Source organism: Pleurodeles waltl, chromosome 8 (genome assembly GCF_031143425.1).
Source record: "Pleurodeles waltl isolate 20211129_DDA chromosome 8, aPleWal1.hap1.20221129, whole genome shotgun sequence".
In the NCBI taxonomy this organism is placed as follows: domain Eukaryota; kingdom Metazoa; phylum Chordata; class Amphibia; order Caudata; family Salamandridae; genus Pleurodeles; species Pleurodeles waltl.
Genome location: NC_090447.1, coordinates 1,513,077,024 through 1,513,104,570, shown reverse-complemented (window position 1 = coordinate 1,513,104,570; position 27,547 = coordinate 1,513,077,024). Strand labels below are relative to the sequence as shown.

The 27,547-nt window shown below is 51.2% G+C and overlaps 1 protein-coding gene across 2 annotated transcripts in view; it reads right to left on the bottom strand.

The window, feature by feature from the left end:
- Positions 1-26,018, bottom strand: part of PTGFRN (prostaglandin F2 receptor inhibitor) — a 378,388-nt gene extending 352,370 nt beyond the window's left edge. The window contains exon 1 of one of the 2 annotated variants that reach the window (XR_011194649.1): positions 25,438-26,018. Coding sequence is in view for 1 of the 2 variants with exons in the window: in XM_069202804.1 (XP_069058905.1) it covers positions 25,438-25,480 (43 nt within the window). In the remaining variant the exon portion in view is untranslated. The remainder of the gene's footprint in view (positions 1-25,437) is intronic. The other variant, XM_069202804.1, reaches the window with a different exon arrangement.
- Positions 26,019-27,547: the final 1,529 nt, after the last annotated feature.

Below are 27,547 nucleotides of genomic sequence, written 5' to 3'. Positions count from 1 at the left end.
GTGTGTGTGTGTGAGAAGTTTGAAGAGTGCTTGTTCGTGTATTGGGGGCCAGCGGAGCTCTTTGCAGTGAGGGGTGATGTGACTGAGGGGTGAGAGAGCGAGGGTTCTGGCCATTGAGTTTTGCATGTTCAGGGGTCTTCTGGCCAGTTGAGCATTGATTCCGGCATAGTGTTTGCTGTTAGTGCCAGGAAGGCCTTCTTATTTCTCAGACTCACTCACTAGAGCAATCAGTCCACTTGTAGAGCACGGGTTGTCACCCCTAAGGGTATCTAGGCACTGGCAGGGTCTAGGGTCTCAGTCGAAGAGCCAGGTTTTCAGAGTCCTACGGAACTCCTGTAGAGGAGATGTCCCAAAGTGCGGGGGCGTTGCAGGGAGACGCAGAGTCCTCATGCTCCGCTGCATTGTATGCGGGGTTATGACCGGCGCGTGGGAGGCGGAGCAGAGGTGTCTGGAGGGTTTGTGGAATCTCAGGCGGTGGTTGATGTAGGCGGGTTCAGAGTACTGCAGGTCTTGAACACGTGGGTGAGTAGCTGGAACTGAGATCTCTTCTGATCAGGGCGCCAGTGGAGTTTTTTGAAGTGGGAAGTGATGTGCGGGACAAGGGCAATCCAGGATGAGTCTAGCTGCAGAGTTCTGGGTGGTCTGTAGTCTGAAATAGATGGGCCTCGATTCCTACGTAGAGGGAGTTTCCATAGTCCAGTCAAAAGGTGCAGCTCGCGTTTTGGGGAAGTCACTTGAAAATCTTTCAATTTCGATCCGTCAAATGTTCAAACTCGAGTCCAGAATAGTAATGAAAACAAGCATTTGCAATGCAACGGGTCTCGCATTTCTCAGAGTTAGAGCTATTAGCAGTTGTAAACTCCCAACCGGACTTTTCTTGCCTCATTAAATGGAAAAAAAGAGTGCGATCGCGCTGCTACAGTTCACTCGTAATGAAACCTATCAGCAAAAATGCAATTATCTACAACCGGCAAAAGTGCAATTAACTATGTAACAAGGTTGACATCATGCAAAGCGCTCGAATTCTGCCCAGCAAGATCGCGCTGCGAAAAAAGAGAAAAAGTCATCCACAAACTGGACCGAAAACAGCAACGTACGTTTTCAGTACTTGGTCGCTGCGCTCGAGGAGGGTTAACCACCGGAAAAGGCATGACGTATGCATGCCTTCCACTAATGAAAGCACGCAGATTTTAAAAGGCAAGCCCACGAACCAATGATATACAGTGACGTGACATGGACGGGGCTCCTAGCCCTTTTCTAACTCCTAAAGCGTCTCGCAAGCGCATGCTTTGCAGGCTCGACCCTAAAAAAACAGAATGACTGCTCTACTGCAAGGAACGAGACAGATTTTTTTTTTTTTTTAACACAGAACATTCATTTAGCCAAAATACCTGGTTTGGATCAAAATATTTATTTTATTGTGTAAAAACTTTGGACACTGCCCTAGGTAGGTGTTTCCACTCTGCACATTCCTAGATTGTCTTCCTGGTGACACCCCGGTGCCGCTTCTCCTTGGTCTGAGGTCACAGTTTGAAGACTCAGTAGCTCTGCTTGGCTAGCCCATGACTGAAAGCCTTCAACTGGGTAATGAATGTCTGTTCTTCATAAAAAATCGTATATTTATCACATCACACCAGGACGCGGTGGCTTGTGACAGCAGAAGACCTGGGGCCCAGCCGACCCTAGCATGGCAGCTCATATTTTAAACCCAAGATCATTAATTTTTCCCAGGCAGGGAAATCATTTTCGAGTTTCTCACTCGAGGACAAGTCACTGGGAGCTACCAATGTCTGAGAATGATGCCTGTCCACACAATACTGAGAGCAGAGCACTCTCTGTGCTGCAGTGCAAGGCTGCAGGTGCAACTGGCAGCCCATCAGCTTACCCAAGGTCAGGAGTGAGTGTGCGAGTGCTGGAGTGTGAGTCCAAGAGCAGTGTGCTCGAACTCCACTACGTGAATGAGTCCAAGATGAATGAGTGTGTGAGTGCTGGAGTGTGCGAGAGAGTCCATAGGAGTGTGTGAGTGAGTGCATAGGAGTGCGCGAGAGCTCCACAGTGCAAATGAGTCCGAGATGAATGAGTGTGGGAGTGAGTCCAAGAGGAGTGCACGAGAGCTCCACTGTGCGGATGAGTCCGAGATGAATGAGTGTGCAAGTGCTGTGGTGTGCAACTGAGTCCAACAGGAGTGTACAAGTGCTGTAGTGTGCGAGTGAGTCCAAGATGAATGAGTGTGAGTCCTGTAATATGCGAGTGACTCCAAGAAGCATTCGCGAGAGCTCCACTGTGCAAATTAATCCAAGATGAATGAGTGTGCGAGAGATGTAGTTTGCAAGTGAGTCCAAGCAGAGTGTGTGAGAGCTCCACTGTGTGAATGATTCCAAAACGAATGACTGTGCGAGTAAGCCAAGATGAATGCATAAGAACTCCACTGTGCGAGTGACTCCAAGATGAGGGCACAATTACTTGTGAGCAAGTTATTCCAAGATGACTGAGTGTGTGAGTGCTGTAGTGTGCGAGTGAGTCCAAGAGGAGTGTGCTAGAGCTTCACTGTTCGTATTTGTCCAAAATGAATGACTGTGCAAGTTAGTCCAAGAGGAGTGTGAGAGAGCTCCACTGTGCGAATAAGTCCGAGATGAATGAGTGTGCGAATGCTTTACTGTGCGAGTGAGTCCAAGATGAATGAGTGCGCAAGTGCTGTAGAGTCCAAGATTAGTGACAAGAGCTCCACTGTGTGAATGAGCCCAACATGAATGATTTGAGAGTGCTGTAGTGTTCTAGGTGAGTGTGCAAGTGCTTCTGAGCAAGTAAGTCCTAGATTAGTGTGTGTGATGTAGCGTACAAGTGAGTGCCATGTGAGTGCACGAGTGCTCCAGTGTGCGAGTGAGTCCAAGAGGAGTGTGCGAGTGCTCCAGTGTGCAAGTGAGTTCAGGATGAGTGTATGAGTGCTCCTGTGTGCGAGTGAGTCCAAGAGGAGTGTGCTAGAGCTTATTTGTCCAAAATGAATGACTGTGCAAGCTAGTCCAAGAGGAGTGTGAGAGAGCTCCACTGTGCGAATAAGTCTGAGATGAATGAGTGTGCGAGTGCTCGAGTGTGCGAGTGAGTTCAGGATGAGTGTATGAGTGATCCTGTGTGCGAGTGAGTTTAAGAGGAGTGGGTGAATGCTCCAGTGTGAGAGTGAGTCCAAGAGAAGTGGGTGAGAGCTATAGTGTGTGAGTGAGTCCAAGAGGAATGAGTGTGCATGTGCTGTAGTGTTCAAGATTAGTGCGCAAGTGCTCCACTGTGCGAATGAGTCCAACATGAATGATTTGCAAGTGCTGTAGTGTTCAAGGTGAGTCCTAGGTGAGTGTGCAAGTGTTTCTGAGCGAGTAAGTCCTAGATGAATGAGTGTGTGTGTGATGTAGCGTACAAGTGAGTGCCATGTGAGTGCACGAGTGCTCCAGTGTGCAAGTGAGTCCAAGAGGAGTGTGCAAGTGCTCCAGTGTGCGAATGAGTTCAGGATGAGTGTATGAGTGCTCCTGTGTGCGAGTGAGTTTAAGAGGAGTGGGTGAATGCTCCAGTGTCCAAGTGAGTCCAAGAGGAGTGTGCCAGTGCTCCAGTGTGCGAATGAGTTCAGGATGAGTGTATGAGTGATCCTGTGTGCGAGTGAGTTTAAGAGGAGTGGGTGAATGCTCCAGTGTCCAAGAGGAGTGTGAGTGCTCCAGTGTTCGAGTGAGTTCAGGATGAGTGTATGAGTGATCCTGTGTGCGAGTGAGTTTAAGAGGAGTGGGTGAATGCTCCAGTGTCCAAGTGAGTCCAAGAGGAGTGTGAGTGCTCCAGTGTTCGAGTGAGTTCAGGATGAGTGTATGAGTGCTCCTGTGTGCGAGTGAGTTTAAGAGGAGTGGGTGAATGCTCCAGTGTGCGAGTGAGTCCAAGAGGAGTGTGAGTGTTCCAAGGAAAGTCTCCTAATGACGTATCAAACGAGCAACAAAAACACGTCCTGATACCTTAACAAACCTTTCTTGTGGAGTGTTTACCCATGACTGGGGTATTTCAATACCTTGAATAGGACCCGGGGGTCCATTCGCAGCTCCTGCGACTAAACACAGCTTGGAAAACACAACACATGGTAACTTCCGGCAAACATCCCCGTGGCCGGAAGCCCAAAGTACAAACTCCCTGCCCAGGCGGGGGTGGACACCGGGAACCGTAGATTACATCAGAACCCGGAAGGACCAGGCGGGGGTGGTAAAGTTACTTTGGTTACCAGGAGGGGGCTGTAAAGATACTTGTGATTACCAGGAGTGGGGAGGTAAAGAGTCTCAGGTTACCAAGATGGCAGGAGTAAAGAGCCCCTGGCCACCGGGAGGTGGCTGTAAAGGTACGTTGGTTACCTGGAGAGGGTTGTAAAGAAACGTTGGTTACCAGGAGAAGGCTGTAAAGATACGGTGGTTACCTACGGAGGGTTGTAAAGATACTTTGGTTACCAGGAGAGGGCTTTAAAGTTACTTTGGTTACTAGGAGGGGGCTGTAAAGATACTTTTGATTACGAGGAGGGGGCTGTAAAGTTACTTTGGTTACTAGGAGGGGGCTGTAAAGATACTTTTGATTACGAGGAGGGGGCTGTAAAGTTACTTTGGTTACTAGGAGGGGGCTGTAAAGATACTTTTGATTACGAGGAGGGGGCTGTAAAGTTACTTTGATTACCAGGAGGGGGCTGTAAAGTTACTTAGGTTACCTGGAGGGGGCGGTAAAGATACTTTGGTTACCGGGGGGGGGGGCTGTAAAGATACGTTGGTTACCTGGAGAGGGTTGTAAAGAAACGTTGGTTACCAGGAGAAGGTTGTAAAGATACGGTGGTTACCTACGGAGGGTTGTAAAGATACTTTGGTTACCAGGAGAGGGCTTTAAAGTTACTTTGGTTACTAGGAGGGGGCTGTAAAGATACTTTTGATTACGAGGAGGGGGCTGTAAAGTTACTTTGGTTACTAGGAGGGGGCTGTAAAGATACTTTTGATTACGAGGAGGGGGCTGTAAAGTTACTTTGATTACCAGGAGGGGGCTGTAAAGTTACTTAGGTTACCTGGAGGGGGCGGTAAAGATACTTTGGTTACCGGGGGGGGGGGGGCTGTAAAGATACTTTGGTTACCAGGAGGGGGCTGTAAAGATACTTTGGTTACCAGGAGGGGGCTGTAAAGATACTTTTCATTACGAGGAGGGAGCGGTAAAGAGTCTCAGGTTACCACGATGGGATGAGTAAAGAGCCCCTAGCTACCGGGAGGTGGCTGTAAAGATACGGTGATTACCAGGAGAGGGCTGTAAAGATACTTTGGTTACCAGGAGAAGGCTCTATATTATCTTTGGTTTCCAGAAGGGGGCGGTAAACAGCCTCTGGTTACCAGGAGTGATAGTAAAAGGACCCTGGTTAGGTAAGCACAGACAGGGCTACGCCCCGGCCTACCAATATTTGTAGTATGGAGTCTAACCAAACCATATAAGAAATACGAAAAGTAACTAAATAATTATTTTAAAAAAAGATTAACGTTCAGACCACAGCCTTTGGCACAAAAAGTTTCTGCAGATGACCCTTCTTCCCAAGTGCAGTCTGGGAGTGCGAGGCAGGAGGCCGGTCACCTGCTGGAGTGGTGCTGTGAAGCGCCTCTCCTCTAGGAGCTACACCGCGGTAATGAAATGAAGACTCCAGCAGCTACGGTAGGGCTGTGCTTACTGAAGAATGCGTCTGGGCGCGGGGTGCCTGCTCCCAGGGCACTGACCTTTGACCCCACCCCATCAGCACCACTTCATTAGTCTCTGCTCAGACGCGCCTCACTGTCCGCCGCTGCCCTGCCTGGGGCAGGGAGCCGCAGTGAGGGTCACATCCTGTGCAGCGCCTCGAGGCCCAGGGAACATAGCGCTGTGATCCGCTGGTATGCAGACCGGCCTGGCCTCCCTGTGACTGGCAGGTCAGTGAGCCAGCTTGGAACGAGAGATTCCCTTATTCTTTCATTTTAATGTTAGTGTGATGCGCAGTTCTACCATTTTTCCAAACATAAATCCAGTATGTGGGTCCCTTGCTGTCCCTCCAAGGCCCATAGAACAGGCCTCAGATGTTCGACTTTAACTACTTCCGGGGTCAAGGTCATGGATCGGGCATTGAAGATGCACCAAGGAGTCACTGCTTGGCAGGATTGGCAGGATTGGCCAGCTCTGGGGCGCTGGCCCAACAATACTGATCAGATCACGACATTAGAATTTTTCTGAATGTGACAAAATAGTTATAAAGACGGAAGAAAGACTACAGTGCGGCACTGAACACTTGCCGGAGCCGGTGGTCCACCAGGTGGCCACCAAATCTCGGTGCACACTGGCCAACACTCCTGACTGAGGCAGGGCACTTCCGGCTCTTAAAGGGGCCAACCGCTAAAGAGAAAAAAAATACTTCTCGTTTCCCAGCAGTAAGCAAGCTACAGGGCTGCTTAGTTTAATGATGCCTCCTTCTGTGACATCATCTCCCTAATCCCTTTCTACAGACTCTTCCCTCCTTCATGTCTCCTTTACTCATCCCGAGCCCTCCTCCATGTCTCCTTTACTCATCCCGAGCCCTATCTCACTACTTTGATCTCCCAAATAACAATTTTCATACCCTTCCCTCTTCTATCCCTCAATTATCCTATTTAATCCAACAAACAGACTCACATGTCCACCGCTCAAATTAACTCATATTTCCCTATACTAATCCACCACTAATCCTTTTTGGGTTCTGGAGAAGCATGCTACTCACCAAAAAGCGCTTCACGCCTCTTGAGGGGTAGTAAGCGCTATATAAATACAGTTAATCACCATCCACCGGATGGCCCCTTTAGATCGAACAGTTGCCATATTACCTTTTCCGACCTTAAACATTCTGCAGTCCATTACAAGTAAACGCAGGCATTAAATTCACCCATTCATTTTGGTATCCATCCTAGAAGATTCCAAATGTTAGACTGTAACGCTTTGGAAGTTGAGTCCATGTGGTACAACAGAAATCTTAAATAGAACTTGCACCATCATGTACTGGCTCGGATAATTAGGGTACGTAGGTACAAGGAGCCCTGGCGCAACTTCCAGTCAACAGATTCTCTGCTTAATTCTGGGAAACAGATCCAGCGGAAGGGATTGCGGATGTAATCTTTTCCTGGCACAGTCAGAATGAGTAAAATTTGCCAGATTAATATTTAAACATGGCTCAACGTCAGCAAGTCAGATGGCTAAACCTGTAGAGGTGTTTTGCAAGGTATGGGGGGCAGCAGGGATCTGAGGTTCCTGCAGGTGATGTCTGTGGTAATATCAGAGAAATCAGAAGTAAACACTGGCCCACCAGACCAGGAAACAGGCTCACAAACAGCCGAAAACAAGCATTTGCAATGCAACGGGTCTCGCATTTGCTGGAGTTGGAGTTATTAGCATTGTAAATTCCTAGCAGGACGTTTCTTGCCACATAAATTGAAAATGAAAAGTAAAACAGCTGACGTAAGCGAGCCGATTCAAAGCACCACGGTCACCATGAGCATGAGTGCAAAGGAGAGAAACAAAAGGAAAAAGCAGTTCACTTGCAGTTAAACGTATCGGCAATCGTGCAATTATCCATGCAATAGGGGCAGTCCGCAAAGCAGTAACAGTACCATTCCAACGAGGGACAAATAAAGCATTTACCAATGATAAAGGATTTTTCACAGGCAAGCCCACAAACAAGTGAAAGCGATGGGCGTGGTTAAAAGCCCACAATATTTACAACAGGTCAAAGAATTTGCGTGCTCGACGAAAGAAAACAGCCCATACCCTGACCTGTCAGAGCAGCCCTCCCAGCCCTGCAGACTGACTATACAGCAGGGGGGGGAGGCACCAAATTGTATAGCAAGGAAACATACTTTATGCAGCACAACGTGGCACTTTTTTGATACCATTACTTCATTATGTTGTCATTTTTGTGCACGGTAACACTGTATGGGCAAAGATTTTGCCTCATTAGCAACAGTGTAACAACCAAATACAGAGAAAAGGCTCTGAAAGATGAACAGGTAATCCTTGCTAAGGGCCTTCTACTGTGCAGGGAACAACTTTGCCACTTTTGTAGTAACTTTTGAACGGATTGAGTTAGAAACTTTTTTTTGTTAAAATCTGCTGATTATGCGGCATATGACGAATTATGTGGCAAATGCAGCAAATGCATAATCATGAAAAAACATCTGCGACTGCAGAATCGCGTAATTCCAGTGGCCCTTGCTATAGGCCAACCCGCCCTGGTTGAAGCTGTCGTTTTCAGGTAATGCTTAATTCCAGCTTATGGTTTTCTCTTCTCAAATGTGGCCCTGCATCACTCTCAGTATTCACCTTAGTATGTTTTAGTTTTTTGCCCCACCGCTACGACTAAGATTGGGCTGCTGTCAGAAAAACAGCCACAGAGTCATGCGTGATGTCACTGATCAAACTTTACCTAGACAGGGAACAACAGATTTTCGTGCAATTTTCACCCTTGGTCCTTCGATACAAGACGAAGACCAGTACCCCACAAGCAAGAGAAGCCAGTATTAGAATCCAAATTATGTGGTGCCGCTGTTAACATCTATCCAGGACCTCATCTCCTGGTCCAGGCTACACGCCTGGTACTGCAGAGCCAGGCTTCCCAACTCCAGCTTGCACTGAGTAACTCCTCAAAGGAAGCTCTTGGAATCCTCACCAAGGACCTTCTTTCTTCCTGGGCTTCCAAACGACCCCCATGTCACACCTCCCTCTGGCCCTACAGCCGCTAATCCCATTCTGGCGTGAACATCCTGGCTGCACATAGGGGACAGTACCTGGTGCTTCAATCCCCAGGTCACTGAGAAGGTTCCTCTACTGAGCAGGGCGGACTTCTGTGGTTATTCCAGCGGTGGTCTCCTGCCCTGAGGTCAGGAGCTCCCCCTGCAGGCAGGGTGTGGTACCAGATCATCGGTCACAATCTCACCGGACAAAAGGCGTGGGAAACATAGCTTGACAAGATATTGCCCTATGTGAGATCATAAAAAATCTACACCCAAAGGAACAAGATTTTTGTAAATGATACTTAGGGTATGTATGTCAGTTTATGTTTTTGTATGGGATATTCTGAGATGCAAATATTTAGAAGCCTCAAATGGCCCTCTGGCCAAACTGTGGTTCCACCAGGATACCGTAGTATCCCTGTCTCGCGGTGCGCGGAGGTCCTAGTAGCCCCTAACTTATTGACTGGTTTTCCAGGACCTCCCTAAGTTTAGAAGACCCAAAGAAGACCTCAGTTTCTGAAGAACATGGTCATCCCTTAGCACAGGTAGGGGCTCTTCTTCCCAAGAGGCAATGGATGTGACCCATTCCTGTCCGGCACTTTACTGACACCCACACTAGAATGAAAAGGGAACCAAAAGTCCTCGTCTTGAAGACCTCCTCGGGTTCCGGATACTTATTCACCTGTTAAACTAATCCTGAGGATACATTTTGTCCTACGGTAGCGCCAAGAAACCCATATATCTATGTAAACCCTGTAAATGCATCAATAAAATGCAGCCCCTCATTGTGTCACTCTCAAAAAGAATCAAGCACTTAATGAATACTTCCACTGCGGAAACCACAGGACCGGTTCATACATCCACAGAAAGCGCCACAAAGCCTGCAACCAAAAGCAGATAATAATGAACACAGAGAAAGTATAGCGCCTAAACACTCCAGAGGAAATACTGCCCGCTATAGACATGTAGCAATCACACATAACTGTGATTAGAAGGACTTACCAAATTAAAGACTATTAGTCACCCCAGATGAAATGTTGGGCACCTTAGAGGATTGGGAATCGCTATATAAATGTAATTTGATCAGATGACAAAAGTAAAGCGCCTAGACATTCCAGAAGAAATAATATGCGCTATAAACACAACGCTATCGCCAATACTAAGTCTACAGACACAGGCAAACAAAAGCTTTAACTTATGTATTACGTTGTATAGCGCAAACTTCACCCGAAGAGGGTTTCAGGCCCTGTATGTGCATTTACAACAGCAGAAGGTGTACTGCACAGACTTAGCAGCAGGCAGGGGGTGCAGGGGTACAGAGAGAAGGCCTGGACAGCATGCGTGGCATACCAGAGAACATAACTCAGTACAGTTTAAACAATTACACAAAAGTGTCACAATAAAGGTCATGGGTGTAGTTCGAAGCAACAGCCCCATGGAACCACATTTAGAGACGTCAGCTCGGAGTGTAGCTGAAGGACACAGCGGAGAGCCGCCAGGGCAATAGTGACGCACAGTCAAAAGCGCCTCAACACTCCTTGAGAAATAATGAGCGCTATGCAGTCGCTATAAGCGTGTGCACCGGAAGCCACAGATGTATTTGTGTTTTATACCCTAGGCACTGCCCAACAAGGAGAGCCGGACCGCTTACAGTTAGGATTAAAAATCAGCAAAACAATCTCCCAGCTTTGGGACAAGAGAAAAACTGTCCCAACTTCTCGGTGAAATAGCCCCGCTCTTGTAAACCGTTCACTCATTCTGATACAAGGTCAGTTGTCGGTGAAATGTGACGTTGGTCCATATTTCTACCAACAAATCTTTTTTTTTTTTTTTTTTAGCAAAACGCTGCAGTAATATCCCTTAAAGGTCGTTGCCTGCACCCGTTTGTAAATAATATATCCTTTTCTGCATGCCGCAGTTTTTTAAAGTTCTGTGGCATTAAAACAGGAATTGGAAAGGATAACACGTCTGACTAGAAATCGCTGCAAAGTTTTTCCACTCCTATTGTTTTTGCAAACATAAGCAATAACAACTTTAAAGGCATTAACAAAGCAGAAATTCCACTGAGTGCAGTGTGCTTTGCCAAGTAGATGGTATGTTTGATGGGTCGGCTCTGTAAAGTTGTTTTTTTTCTGTCCCATAACTGGAATTTGTTTCATGAAAACAAAAAAAGCGGCCCTGACATGCGGAGAGTTTTCACCCCGAGTCTTTGCCCATTGTTAGACAGGCTGCCTGGTCGGAGGCTCGCATCGGTGAGGCCAATGAGGCCGGGAGCAGCACCAACACCAACCTCTAATGGATGCTCAAAGCTATGGCAGGCCAGGGGGTGAACGTCTCACCATACACAGCTCTCAGCGTTAGTGCCCTGGCCTCAGGGCCTGTTAACAGGTCCAAGACGCAGCCCTGTGCTCCAGGGGGGGACAGAAAGCAGACAGTGGCTACTGCTGAAATATAACCTGGAGCAACAGCCCTCCGACTGTCCCAAAATTAAAATATACGCGAGCAACAAATAAAAACAACACAAATGGAAAACAGCAGAAGATGCTGAGGGTCTCAGACTAAGGCAGACATCACGCTCATGGAATAATGTCATGGCTCCAAGTAACTGGCCAGTGAGAGGTGGCGAATTGCACCCACCTGCAAAACTCCATAACAAGCCCATCTCTCTGGGTGATGGTAGGTTTGCCATAGTCCAAACACTATGTGCAGGTCTGGAATAAACCAACACCGTTAGAATTTGTTTTTTTTTTATGCATGATACACTCATTTAGTGATCAGTGGTTCAGTCTCCTGGTCATCTCTCTGATCATTTCGCCATTGGCTTGAGAGATTGTCAATCACACCTTGGTCAGCACACAAGTGTGCCTAACCCTCACTGTCTTTCTTTTGTGTTTCAGAGTAACTTTCTGCCTGCGTCAAGGCGCTTGAGGGAGTTGCTTTCCCTGGAACGCACAGGGGACTGACTCTTCAGAACATTGAACTGAACCATTGCAGATTCTGTCACGTTTAATACATCATATCAGTTTACTACTTTTTAAAAAAACTGAAACAGAGCGTAAACGAAGTCTTCAGAAGACTTTATTACAGTCTTTCATTTATTTTTATGACCCAGAAACAAAGGTAGGACTATAATGCAGGTCCTTCCTCCCTGATCCTAGTTTGACATGAAACCCCCCCAATCTGAGCATTACTGTTCCTGGCTGGAGAGTAAGAGAGGCTGCATTATAGTCTTGTTTTTGGTACAATTTGGAGGAAGATCGCATACCTAGAAAGAACTGTTGGTTTCATCAGTGCATGTTTTTTAAATGAAGTTCTGAGAAATTCTAGAGTTAGTGACAAGAAGAATAAAACTGTCCTCCGATGAGAGAGGTAACAGAGCGGGAGAGAGATTGACCAGAAGGCGGGACAGCTACAGCAGTGAGACATTTTCTCTGGAGTGGCCATTAACAAGCAGTGCTGTGCCCAGGATCACACAAGCTGGTCCATCTGGGACTCACGTTTCATGGTTCTGCAGCTTATTTACTATTTTCATTTCTATATGCCTAGAGCTGTCTTTTTGCAACTGGGCAACCTACAGAGCTCTAAACTGATATAGCGGGGTACCCATGGCAAAGACCCCACACCCCCGTAGTCTAGGTAAAATTGTGAGCTCAATTGGTTGGTGGGGTTCAGGCCTACATGAAAGAGGTGAGAGGGCAGAAGAGCTCTAGGCCCTCTCTGGGTGTGCGGTAAGCGCCTATTTGCAGAGTGTCCACTTCAGGGAGCTTTGCAGCATGGGATGCTAGATGCTTCCTCAGGCCTGAGCTCTTTCCAGAAGGGTGGATTCAGGACTGACAGCCACATGCTGCTTCCGGTTCAACCTAGGCTGGCTCATCAGCTGTCTTCTGCCTAGCCTTACATTTTGGGCAGGTGGAGTGGTGCATAGTAGTGTCTAGCATAGTGCTTAATTTGTGAACGTAAGTGCCAGGGCTGTTCTATGGGGGGGCCCTGCAGCTTGCACCATCCATTGCTACTATTAGCTCTGCCAGTGACAATATCACACAACTTCTAACCATCACACTCCTAGAGGTGTGACAATTCAGACTATTCTCGGCCACTCAAAGCTATAACAACGGCGTGAGTGGCAGGTATTGGACTTTTTAAATGGATAGTGACTTCTCAAAGACTGTTGCTCAGCTCATCTCCAAATCAGGCAGACAGCGCCACCATGTGGTGGACTGTCACTAGAGCCGGTGCTGACAGTTGAATGCTGATGCCGAACACCAGACACCACGGCTCAAATTAAGCACTGGTATAGTAGTTGCATTTCTATAGCGCCTCACACCCCTGACCAGGCCTTGAAGCACATTCAGTGGGTGGGTAGCAGGCTACTCTATATTGTAGGCAGTTTTTAACGAGTGAGTATATAGTGCAATGGGTGAAGTACTGTGGTTTCATTCTGAACAGAGGGTGGTCTCCGATGGGGTCATGTCGCTGTTTTTATGCGCATAGAGAGATCTGAAGCGGCTTACGTGAGCCATCACTGTGTACGGTTGGCAGTGGTCTGTGTGAAAAGTGTGTGGTGTCACGTGTGATGCCAGCAGAGTGGTCATATTGTGCCATGCCCGTCTCGGAGACGCACTTGAGGGTGGTGTGGAGCAAATAGTATCAAAACATACCTTTACGTGTGCTGCTGCCTTCTACGTTGTGGTGGGGGGGGGGGGTCAATTCCACTCTGAGGGGTGATTACAGATGTCACCTTAAGGCAGCGGTCCCTTACCTTTTGTCCTATGTGGTCTCCCACTCAGTTCCTACTTGGAGCCAGGGACCACGGCCAAAATGATCTGTACTATTTCAACCGCAAAACAATATATAAAAATACAGGAACAGGCATACACAAAGATGTGGACCTCCCATCGCCCAACACCCTGGACATATTGTTTGGGGTCACACACCAGTTTGCATGCTTGTTTTATCCAGTGCACAAGTAATTCCTATCATCTGACAGCCTGGACATATTCCTTGGGTTCAAAGACAACACCTTTTCATGTTTAGTTTATCCACTGGATAAGTAATTCCTATCATCTGACAGCCTGGAAATATTTCTTGTGGCCAAGGACAAGAAGTTTTAATGTTTATTTTAACTACTGGGCAAGTACTTCCGATCATCTGACACTCTGGACAAACTGCTTGGGGTCAAAGACAACACATTTCCATGTTTATTTGATCCACTGGACACAGGCTCCAACCCCTGCAACAGTAACCCCGTCACTGCCGGTTTATAGTAACACAGTATGGATTTATGATCCGCGTAAGAGGAGCGCCTGCCCTAAAATATGTATAAATGGTTCATGCTTGTACATATGATTCACTAATGCAAAGGCCTGTACATTTAGAGTCATCTCTCCGAGGAAATGCAGAGTTGCAAACTCAGCTTGCACTGCTGACAATGTTCCAGTGTAAAACATGTGGGTACACCTCCACAAACAGTATCAATTCGATGCCACGCGCAGGGCTCCCAGAATGCGCCCTCATTATATGCAAGGACAGGCAGAAGCTCAAAAGCAAAATTAGTTTGATATTTCGAAATAAAAAGCACACAAAAAAAAGTTACTGCTTCAAAAATTGTTTTGCTAAACTATTCCGCAGTTTTAAATAGCATTTCTTCGAGTCATTTAGTAAAATTTAATAACAGAGAATCATTGTAAAACCATCTTGGGCAACATGAAAATAAATTAGAAGCCAAGCTCTAATAGAAAGTCACAGAACTACACCCAGCGGTATATGTTCTTGCCTGTTTCATATGTACGCCTGGAATTTAGAAGATTTTACAGACGTGGGCCTTGAAACCACACTCCCAGCAAAAGTTCCCGACTTCGGTTTTTGAAATAAGCAAAGAGACATGTATATTTTATTCAATATTTGTTCACACGAAAACCTGATGGGAGATTTTGCCCCTGCAGCAAACCACCCCCCTTATCCACCTAGAAAAGTTTTACTCCTGCCAGTGTCAGCAGTAAATATCCAAACTTTTCCAGTATGGAAAAAGATCACAGAAATCCTGGCACATACCCTACAGCAGGCACGTACGGATTCTCAGCGTATTCCAAAACTGGGAATACTGCTTCCCAACTCCTTCCAAACTGTGTGTGTGGATTTCCGGAAAGATGGCAAAATTAGAGCCCTGCTAATATCTAAAGCCTGGTATAATGATTTATCAGAGCTATGATAAAATAACAACAGTGCCTTAAGTTGTCATCACAACGCATTACATGAAAGGGCATGCTGTTTTTTCAAGGTCGAGCCTAGCAGCGCGCAAGCGCTTGGTGTGTTTCTGGGCTTTTAACCACGCCCACCGCACGCCCATCACTGTCACTCGTTCATGGGCTTGCCTTTCAAAAATCCTTTTTGTTGGTAAATGCTTTAGGGATGGTTTTGTTACCGCCTTGGCCATCGCCCCTCACGTGGATAATCGCACTTTTGCGATAAGTTTGACTGCCAGCGAACTTCGTTTTCCTTTTGTCTCTCTCCTTTCAGCGCTTTGAATCGGCTCGCTTATGTCTGCTTTTTTACTTTTAAGTTTCAGTGTCAGGAAAAGTCCAGATAGGAATGTACAACGCTAATAGCTCTAACTCGATTAAATTCGAGACCCAGTGCATTGCAAATACTTGTTTTTTTTATTTGTTTTTTAACCAGGCCAAGAAGAATTCTGAGGCTTTATGTCCCTTGCACAAGCAGATATTATATGTAATTCCACACCCTGGCAGGCTAATTGTGGAATTTGATTCAGCACAAAAAATATAGAAAATTGAAACTGTAATGGAAGGTTGTACCTTTTGCAAATTTGGTCTTCCTTCTCAAAGGCAAAGTGGTGTGCTAGGCCCTATAATGTGTTTTTTGCTCCCAATGTGCTCTCTTTTCATCGGGGCACACCAGAGCTTCGCTGGGGGGCACTGGTCCCCCCTTAAAGGGATCTGTTTTCTGTACTCACGAATCACAAGGGATCAGCTTCATTTTTAGTCTCAAATTGAGAATTCCTTCACAAATTGTGAAGTGTTTTAAAACTTTATGTTAACATGTTGCTGTTCTGTGCACAGATATATACTGTGTTAATATTCTGATATGATTGTGGTGAATGGTGGAGGACCCCCTGAATGGGAGTGGCACCCCCAGAGTCCGAAGGCACCAGGTGAAGAACCGCGACTCTATTGGTACTGAGGGCGGGGACCCGGCCCCACCGACCCCTGAACAGACCCACTGGGAGGAGGGATCCCCAGGTATGCCGAAGACAGATGTACCACCCAGAGCCCCCTCCCCTCACTGCCGCGAGGGATTCTGGGAGCTTCTATCCCCTGACATGGGGGGGGGGGGCGGCATTCTCGCGAGGACCTTAAAATAACACAGACGGCAGCTCTAATCTGGCGCGTGCCCACCACACCCCAGGACTGTCACTGGGGCAGGGCCACCGGGGAGAGAGTGCACGGACTGTGCATGCACCGCTCACACACCAGCAGGGAGCAGTGCACAGACTGTGCACTGCACTGTACGGACTGTGCATGCACCGCTCACACACCAGCAGGGAGCAGTGCACAGACTGTGCATGCACCACTCTCCCACTAACAGAGCAGTGTACGGACTGTGCATGCACCGCTCACACACCAGCAGGGAGCAGTGCACAGACTGTGCATGCACCACTCTCCCACTATCAGAGCAGTGTACAGACTGTGCATGCACCACTCTCACACCAGCAGGGAGCAGTGCACGGACTGTGCATGCACCGCTCTCCCACTAACAGAGCAGTGTACAGACTGTGCATCCACCACACCCCAGGACTGACACTGGGGCAGGGCCACCGGGGAGAGAGTGCACGGACTGTGCATCCGCAGCTCTCACACCAGCAGGGAGCAGTGCACAGACTGTGTATGCACCACTCTCCCACTAACAGAGCACTGTACAGACTGTGCATGCACCGCACCCCAGGACTGTCACTGGGACAGGGCCACCGGGGAGAGAGTGCACGGACTGTGCATGCACCGCTCTCACACCCGCAGGGAGCAGTGCACAGACTGTGCATGCATCGCTCTCACACCAGCAGGGAGCAGTGTACGGGCTGTGCATGCACCGCACCCCAGGACTGTCACTGGGGCAGGGCCACCGGGGAGAGAGTTCTCGGACTGTGCATGCACCGCTCTCCCACTAACAGAGCACTGTACAGACTGTGCATGCACCGCACCCCAGGACTGTCACTGGGGCAGGGCCACCAGGGAGCGAGTGCACGGACTGTACATGCACCGCTCTCACACCAGCTGGGAGCAGTGCACAAACTGTGCATGCACACTCTCCCACTAACAGAGCAGTGTATGGACTGTGCATGTACCGCTCTCCCACTAATTGAGCAGTGTACAGACTGTGTATGCACCGCACCCCAGGACTGTCATTGGGACAGGGCCACCGGGGAGAGTGCGCACGGACTGTGCATGCACCGCTCTCCCACTAACAGAGCAGTGCACGGACTGCACATGCACCACTCTCACACCAGCAGGGAGCAGTGCACGGACTGTGCATGCACCACTCTCCCACTAACAGAGCAGTGTACGGACTGTGCATGCACCACTCTCCCACTAACAGAGCAGTGTACGGACTGTGAATGCACCGCTCTCTCACTAACAGAGCACTGTACAGACTGTGCATGCACCACTCTCCCACTAACAGAGCAGTGTACGGACTGTGCATGCACCACTCTCCCACTAACAGAGCAGTGTACGGACTGTGCATGCACCGCTCTCCCACTAACAGAGCAGTGTACGGACTGTGCATGTACCGCTCTCCCACTAACAGAGCAGTGTACGGACTGTGCATGTACCGCTCTCCCACTAACAGAGCACTGTACGGACTGTGCATGCACGGCACCCCAGGACTGTCACTGGGGCAGGGCCACCGGGGAGATAGTGCACGGACTGTACATGCACCGCTCACACACCAGCAGGGAACAGTGCACAGACTGTGCATGCACCACTCTCACACCAGCAGGGAGCAGTGCACGGACTGTGCATGCACCACTCGCCCGCTAACAGAGCACTGTACGGACTGTACATGCACCGCACCCCAGGACTGTCACTGGGGCAGGGCCACCGGGGAGAGAGTGCACAGACTGTGCATGCACCACTCTCCCACCAACAGAGCAGTGTACGGACTGTGCATGCACTGCTCTCACACCAGCAGGGAGCGGTGCACAGACTGTGCATGCACCACTCTCCCACTAACAGAGCACTGTACAGACTGTGCATGCACCGCACCCGAGGACTGTCACTGGGGCAGGGCCACCGGGGAGAGAGTGCACGGACTGTACATGCACCGCTCTCACACCAGTTGGGAGCAGTGCACAGACTGTGCATGCACCACTCTCCCTCTAACAGAGCACTGTACGGACTGTGCATGCACCGCACCCCAGGACTGTCATTGGGGCAGGGCCACCGGGGAGAGAGTGCACGGACTGTGCATGCACCGCTCTCACACCAGCAGGGAGCAGTGCACAGACTGTGCATGCACCACTCTCCCACTATCAGAGCAGTGTACAGACTGTGCATGCACCACTCTCACACCAGCAGGGAGCAGTGCACGGACTGTGCATGCACCGCTCTCCCACTAACAGAGCAGTGTACAGACTGTGCATCCACCACACCCCAGGACTGTCACTGGGGCAGGGCCACCGGGGAGAGAGTGCACGGACTGTGCATCCGCAGCTCTCACACCAGCAGGGAGCAGTGCACAGACTGTGTATGCACCACTCTCCCACTAACAGAGCACTGTACAGACTGTGCATGCACCGCACCCCAGGACTGTCACTGGGACAGGGCCACCGGGGAGAGAGTGCACGGACTGTGCATGCACCGCTCTCACACCAGCAGGGAGCAGTGCACAGACTGTGCATGCATCGCTCTCACACCAGCAGGGAGCAGTGTACGGGCTGTGCATGCACCGCACCCCAGGACTGTCACTGGGGCAGGGCCACCGGGGAGAGAGTGCTCGGACTGTGCATGCACCGCTCTCCCACTAACAGAGCACTGTACAGACTGTGCATGCACCGCACCCCAGGACTGTCACTGGGGCAGGGCCACCAGGGAGCGAGTGCACGAACTGTACATGCACCGCTCTCACACCAGCTGGGAGCAGTGCACAAACTGTGCATGCACCACTCTCCCACTAACAGAGCAGTGTATGGACTGTGCATGTACCGCTCTCCCACTAACTGAGCAGTGTACAGACTGTGTATTCACCGCACCCCAGGACTGTCATTGGGACAGGGCCACCGGGGAGAGTGCGCACGGACTGTGCATGCACCGCTCTCCCACTAACAGAGCAGTGCACGGACTGTACATGCACCACTCTCACACCAGCAGGGAACAGTGCACGGACTGTGCATGCACCACTCTCCCACTAACAGAGCAGTGTACGGACTGTGCATGCACCACTCTCCCACTAACAGAGCAGTGTACGGACTGTGAATGCACCGCTCTCTCACTAACAGAGCACTGTACAGACTGTGAATGCACCGCTCTCCCACTAACAGAGCAGTGTACGGACTGTGCATGTACCGCTCTCCCACTAACAGAGCAGTGTACGGACTGTGCATGCACCACTCGCCCGCTAACAGAGCACTGTACGGACTGTACATGCACCGCACCCCAGGACTGTCACTGGGGCAGGGCCACCGGGGAGAGAGTGCACAGACTGTGCATGCACCACTCTCCCACCAACAGAGCAGTGTACGGACTGTGCATGCACTGCTCTCACACCAGCAGGGAGCAGTGCACAGACTGTGCATGCACCACTCTCCCACTAACAGAGCACTGTACAGACTGTGCATGCACCGCACCCGAGGACTGTCACTGGGGCAGGGCCACCGGGGAGAGAGTGCACGGACTGTACATGCACCGCTCACACACCAGCAGGGAGCAGTGCACAGACTGTGTATGCACCACTCTCCCACTAACAGAGCAGTTTACGGACTGTGCATACACCACTCTCACACCAGCAGGGAGCAGTGTACAGACTGTGCATGCACCACTCTCCCACTAACAGAACACTGTACAGACCGCATGCACCGCACCCGAGGACTGTCACTGGGGCAGGGCCACCGGGGAGAGAGTGCACGGACTGTACATGCACCGCTCTCACACCAGTTGGGAGCAGTGCACAGACTGTGCATGCACCACTCTCCCTCTAACAGAGCAGTGTACAGACTGGCATGTACTGCTCTCCCACTAACAGAGCAGTGTACAGACTGTGCATGTACCACTCTCCCACTAACAGAGCACTGTACAGACTGTGCATGCACCACTCTCCCACTAACAGAGCAGTGTACAGACTGGCATGTACTGCTCTCCCACTAACAGAGCAGTGTACAGACTGTGCATGTACCACTCTCCCACTAACAGAGCACTGTACAGACTGTGCATGCACCGCACCCCAGGACTGTCACTGGGGCAGGGCCACCGGGGAGAGAGTGCACGGACTGTGCATGCACCGCTCTCACAGCAGCAAGGGAGCAGTGCACAGACTGTGCATGCACCACTCTCCCACTAACAGAGCAGTGTACGGACTGTGCATGCACCACTCTCCCACTAACAGAGCAGTGTACGGACTGTGCATGCACCACTCTCCCACTAACAGAGCACTGTACAGACTGTGCATGCACCGCACCCTAGGACTGTCACTGGGGCAGGGCCACCGGAGAGGGAGTGCATGGACCGTGCATGCACCCCTCTCACACCTGCAGGGAGCAGTGTACAAACTGTGCATGCACCACTCTCCCACTAACAGAGCAGTGTACAGACTGTGCATGCACCGCACCCCAGGACTGTCACTGGGGCAGGGCCACCGGAGAGTGTGTGCACGGACTGTGCATGCACCGCTCTCACACCTGCAGGGAGCAGTATACAAACTGGGCATGCACCACTCTCCCACTAACAGAGCAGTGTACAGACTGTGCATGCACCGCACCCCAGGACTGTCACTGGGGCAGGGCCACCGGGGAGAGAGTGCACGGACTGTGCATGCACCCCTCTCACACCAGCAGGGAGCAGTGTACAGACTGTGCTTGCACCACTCTCCTACCAGAGTGCATTCCTCAACACACACCACAGACTGTCACTGGGGCAGGGCCACCGGGGAGAGTGCACAGACTCCGCGAGCACCGCTCTCACACCAACAGAGACTGTGCATGCACCAGTAAGAGAGAGCAGTGCACAGACTGTACAAGCACCACTAACAGAGAGCACGGCTCGGAGTAGGCTGGGGCCCTGGTGAGCAGGTGAGGCTTGGAGGCGGCTTGAGGGAGGATTCTGGAGGTAGGACCGGAAGGAGGGAGTATGGAGACGCAGTACTGGGGGTGGAATGGAGCAGAAAATATGGGGGAAGTAAAGCGGGGACGGGGGGGGGGAACTACTCGACCCCGCTGAGCGGGTACCCGGCCCAGCTCTCCAGCGCTGCTGCAGCGCTTTTGCTCCTATCCTCTCTAGCGCCTCGAGACGCGCTTCATAAATCCTTAATTGATTGACCGAAGAAAAAATTGGCAGTAAAATGGGGAGAAGGGGATGAAGACGGGCGGCGGGATGAGGAGAGGGAATACTGGGTAGTGGGGGGCTGGGAGAAGGGGCAGGCGGCAGTCAGGATGGGGAGGAGCGGGGCTGCATGGGTAGGGACCTGAGGCAGCTGGTGCTAATCTGTAGCCCCCCCCACCCCCCACCCCAACACTCCACCCTTCCCCTGAAAACACCTTGAGTTTAACATGAGAGAGAGAGAATGTGGCATAAAGGTCAGAGCCGGAGACCTCAGAGCTGGGGAACCAGGTTTGACTCTCGGCGTCAGCCCAGCATCCTGTGATTCTGGGCAAATCGCGTAATCTCCCTGTGCCCACCAAAAACGGATGTGGCCTGTGTAACTGGTGCGTATGTGAAGAACTTGAATACTCCCCTCCACCCCGGCACAGAGAAGGCTGTAATGTGAGCCACACACCTGGCTGAGAAACAGAAGCCAGGCCAGGCTCACAGGGTTATCAGAGGGGCTGGGGGAGGGAATGGGGGCGGGGGGTGTCACTGTATCACTAACCCCCTCCAAGTTTAAACAACACATGCCTAGGCTGCCTGGGGTCTGGGGGGGGGGGGCGTTATCACTACACACACTCCCCCAAAACCAGACACACAAAGTTTAAACAACGCATGCCTAGGCTATCAAAGGGGGGCGGGCGAGGGGTGGGGGGCGCTATCACTACACCCCTAGCCCTACACATATAGTTTACACAAGTCCAATCCCAGGAGTCACTTCCACGCAGTGTCACCACAACTATAAGCAGGGCCAGTGGAATTATGCGGCAGGAGAGGGCCGAATTATGCGGCAGGAGAGGGCCGAATTATGCGGCAGGAGAGGGCCGAATTATGCGGCAGGAGAGGGCCGAATTATGCGGCAGGAGAGGGCCGAATTATGCGGCAGGGTTGAATAAATCATGCAGCAAGGAAAGGCAAATTATGTAGCATGACGCAGCCCATTTTCTAATAGTACTTCTTCATTATGTCGTCACTTTTAAACTCCAACACTGCACGGGCATTGGTTACACCAAAACATAGCAACAAGTAACAGAAAAGTGACCAGTCCAGCTTTCCAAAGGGCCTTCCACTGTGCGGCAGCACGCGACGCTTCACTTTAGTAACTTTTGAACCGTCTGAGCTTCATCCAAATTTGTTTTTTGTTAAAATCAGCAAAAATTGTGGCAGACGAGAGATTATGTGGCAAAACTATATTAATGCGAAAATCGCACGATCACAAAAAGCCAGTGCCCCGACAGTGAGTCGACCTCAGCCCTGGGCCCCGGGTGGGACACAGCGCCACGTGTGTTACAGCACAAGGATGCTGCACACGTGACTGATGACTACACACTGGGTGTCACCAGGGCCTGGCAGGGAGCCCCCTCCGGAGCAGCTGAGGGAGAGAGGGGCGGCCAGGTAGAGTGCACTGCAGGGGGGGTGGGGGAGAGGACAGAAGCGGGTGTTGAAGGAGGGGCTGGTACGGAAAGATTAAGAGAAGTATGGAGGAAGCTAAAAAAAAATAAAGGTGTAAGAATGAGAAAGCAGAAAGGGGCGTGTCCGGGAACTAAAAAGAAAACAAGCAGGAGGGAGTAGTAAAGGGAAGGGAGGCTCAGGCAGAGAGAGTGAAGGAGTGAGTCAGAGGGGCTGGTTCAAGGAGGGGTACGGGGGGTAAGGACGGAGGGGCTGGGGCGATGAAGAGAGTACAGACAATATCAACTACATGACGAAACAAGAAGGCGGGTGTAAAGTGTGCCCAGGAAGAAGCGAGTGGGGGTCAAATGTATAGCTGGGGGCAGAGGAGTAAAACTAACACTTGTACAGCACGTGCTCACCCCTGGGTGTCTTGGCGCTACCTAACAGGTGTTCACTCCAACCCAACACCACGGCGCTCATTTTATTAAAGTTTGTTTTTATTTACTATAGTTCTGACATCACTGCGGGCTTTCAAGGCGCTGTACATCGGCGGGGGTGAAACAGTCCGCCAGGCAGAAGCCGACCTTGTGTTCTCTACAGGTAGAAAGTAAATATGTATTTCAATAAACACATCGTGCTATAGGAACAGACAGGATGCGACTACACTGGCATATAACTTAGACATTAGACGCCCGGATGGTTACGTGCAGCGTTCGATGCATTACTGGGGATATTATCGACATTGGGAGGATGATGGTGGGTCGAGCGGACCCTTAGGGATTCGAGCCTGTGATCATGGGGTCAAATACAGATCCATAAAGTGGGCACGCGCATAGATCGCTGAGTCATCAAAGCGCCGCGAAGTAGAAGGAAGAAGCAAGGGTGACTGAGCGAGAGAGGACGAGGAAGGGAGTCACAGCAGAGGAGAGGGGAGTGCAGGGGGCTGCAGCCGGCTGTGCAGATGAAGGAGAGACAGAAGGGAGGAGAGGTGAAAGAGGCGCTGCAGTGGGAGGAAGAGGGATAGTTCTTAGCCAGTGAGGGAATGACGAAGCGGGGGGGGGGGGGGTAGTAATGATTAAAGGGGAGGGGGCGAGGAGTGGCTGGCCTGGCATGAGAGGAGCAGCTTTAACCCCACGCCAACCCTGTGCCACCCAGGTTGGGAGGTATTCAATGAGTTCATACATTCTGCACAGCGCCGCACGCCACCTCACGACCGCTTCACAGCACTGTCAAAGACCTCTCCTATTAATTTTACTCGGGAGAATCATAATACGCAGAGGTGCCACTTCTTAAACATAGCAACATCAACCATTTTTAGCTTCTAGTCGCTGAACAAGAGATCGAGGGTTTTTCAAAAAAGTAGCAGAGAAAAGGAAATCAGTTCAGGACATAAAAGCAACATTAATTTCTGAAAACACGCGCCTTCACTTCTTCTCATATGGTGCAGCTTTTCTCGTGGCGCCTGTAACTCCTCTCGGCACTATACTGTACATCTCTCTCTCCCCCATCCGCCACCTTTCACCCTGCTGCTCCCCTCCCATCTCACCTCCTGCATCCCCCCCTGCGATGCTGTTTCTCAAACATATGCTACTCAGCACCAATCCAACGTAAGTGTCAAGCGCCTTGAAGCAGCTGCCTTCTGAGTGCATAAGGTACATAAAACGACTGCTGCTCACAAGACGAGATATATTAGTCCCCCGAGAACACAAAAGCGCTATGGAACGGTTTTTTCACGTGTTGCATTAGAGAGAACATATCTAAATGGGGTCTGCAGCTCACACCATGTTGGGAAGAGACATGTTCCCAGTCCTGCTCTTATCTTGACAGCCTCATTTTTTCGTTCATGCATCTTGCTCTTGCCTCCACTGCACGAATTACCCGCATAGCACAAAGACGGTCTTGGTTTGCCCGCGTTCAACCTATTGTGTTTTCAGGAGTGAGGCGACAACTTTACCCCTTAGTGCACCATCTTGAGGGGCCCAAGGCTAGCAAAGAAGTGTGTGTGTGTGTGTGTGTGTGGGGGGGGGGGGGGGGGGTCGAAAAGGCATTTAATGGTAGTTGAGAGGGGGGGCTCCAAGTGTATTAAAAGGGGTGAGGCCCAATCAGTGTGTTTGGGGTCCAAGACTATCCAAATGGGAGGAGTAGGGGGCAGTTCAAGTCTTTCAATAGTTGGGAGTAAGTCAAGCAAATAAGGAGGGGTTGAAGTCAGACGGGGTAATTGTATTTATATAGCGCTTACTATCCCTAACGAGGCGCTGGGATCAACATGAGCAGTTCTAAGTGTAACTTAAGAAGTCTAGGAGTCAACACCAGCAGACAGGTGAGTCCCTCCGAGGTCCACGTATATCACAAACAAAATCATACAAAAATCAGGAGGGGGAAACCTATCAGGAGGGGGGTGTTCAGATCTATCAGAAGAGGGGACCCTGCCACGGAGGGGGCCGAAGACGTGGAGGTGTCTGAAGGGGTTCGGAGCCCACGAATAGGGACGGGGGCACCTACAGGAGGGCTTCGAAGCTCGGCTCCCGCGCGAGGCGCTATATGGCTCACTGGGATGCGGATCAGTTTATAGAGTAAACAAATTTAGGCGCCAAAAGTCCGGGACTAGTGCGTATGGACCCCCTGGCCCACACCTGGGGGTGCAGCTTCTGCCCCCCCCCCCAGTTCACTTTCCTACCCCCGGGGTCCCCAGGCAGACTCACCGCACAGCCCCAGCAGCAGCAGCGGGACAGCCCCGGGCTCCATGCTCCGCTCCCCCGGCTCCTGCCCGGTGGGGTGGGGGGTCTTGGTCCGCGGGGGTCCTCCTGGTCCGGGGGTGGGCACCGCTCGCGCTCCCCGCACTCCTGGCACTGATTGTTCCTTCCGAGCAGCGCGAGGCGCCTCCTCGCTCCCTCCCGCCCGCCCGAGCGTCGGCGCGAGCCCCGTCCCACTGCACGGGAGCGGCGGCGCGAGACCGCGCGCCAAACACAAACTTTACCCGCAGCAGTAAAGCGTAGCGCGCCCGCCCGCGCCGGAATCACATCTGTGCCCGCAACTTCCTGCTTCTGCGGCGGCGGCTTCTCCCGGGGGACCAGGAACTGTGGAGCAGCTGGGATACACCTCTCCCTGCCACTGGTGCCGCTTCTGGCCACTGCCTGCCACTGGTGCCGCTTCTGGCCACTTGCTGCCACTAGCAGCCACTTCTGAACACTTCCAACCACTTCTAAACACTGCCTGCCACTGGCAAGCACAGGGACTGTGGAGCAGCTGGGATACACCTCTCCCTGCCACTGGTGCCGCTTCTGGCCACTTGCTGCCACTAGCAGCCACTTCTGAACACTTCCAACCACTTCTAAACACTGCCTGCCACTGGCAAGCACAGGGACTGTGGAGCAGCTGGGATACACCTCTCCCTGCCACTGGTGCCGCTTCTGGCCACTACCTGCCACTGGTGCCGCTTCTGGCCACTTGCTGCCACTAGCAGCCACTTCTAATCACCTCCTGCCACTAGCAGCCACTTCTGAACACTTCCAACCACTTCTAAACACTGCCTGCCACTGGCAAGCACAGGGACTGTGGAGCAGCTGGGATACACCTCTCCCTGCCACTGGTCCCGCTTCTAGCCACTGCCTGCCACTAGCAGCCACTTCTGAACACTTCCAACCACTGGCAAGCACAGGGACTGTGGAGCAGCTGGGATACACCTCTCCCTGCCACTGGTCCCGCTTCTAGCCACTGCCTGCCACTAGCAGCCACTTCTAATCACTTCCTGCCACTAGCAGCCACTTCTGAACACTTCCAACCACTGGCAACCACTTCTAAACACTGCCTGCCACTGGCAAGCACAGGGACTGTGGAGCAGCTGGGATACACCTCTCCCTGCCACTGGTGCCGCTTCTGGCCACTTGCTGCCACTGGTGCCGCTTCTAGCCACTGCCTGCCACTAGCAGCCACTTCTAATCACCTCCTGCCACTAGCAGCCACTTCTGAACACTTCCAACCACTGGCAACCACTTCTAAACACTGCCTGCCACTGGCAAGCACAGGGACTGTGGAGCAGCTGGGATACACCTCTCCCTGCCACTGGTGCCGCTTCTGGCCACTGCCTGACACTGGGTACCGCTTCTAGCCACTGCCTGACACTGGGTGCCGCTTCTGAACACTTGCTGCCACTAGCAACCACTTCTAATCACTTCCTGCCACTAGCAGCCACTTCTGAACACTCCAACCACTGGCAACCACTTCTAAACACTGCCTGCCACTGACAAGCACAGGGACTGTGGAGCAGCTGGGATACACCTCTCCCTGCCACTGGTGCCGCTTCTAGCCACTGCCTGACACTGGGTACCGCTTCTGAACACTTGCTGCCACTGGCAACCACTTCTAATCACTTCCTGCCACTAGCAGCCACTTCTGAACACTTCCAACCACTTATAAACACTGCCTGCCACTGGCAAGCACATGGACTGTGGAGCAGCTGGGATACACCTCTCCCTGCCACTGGTGCCGCTTCTGGCCACTGCCTGCCACTGGTGCCGCTTCTAGCCACTGCCTGCCACTGGTGCCGCTTCTGGCCACTGCCTGACACTGGGTACCGCTTCTGAACACTTGCTGCCACTAGCAACCACTTCTAATCACTTCCTGCCACTAGCAGCCACTTCTGAACACTGCCTGACACTGGGTACCGCTTCTGACCACTGCCTGCCACTGGTGCCGCTTCTAGCCACTGCCTGACACTGGGTACCGCTTCTAGCCACTGCCTGACACTGGGTACCGCTTCTAGCCACTGCCTGCCACTGGTGCCGCTTCTAGCCACTGCCTGACACTGGGTAC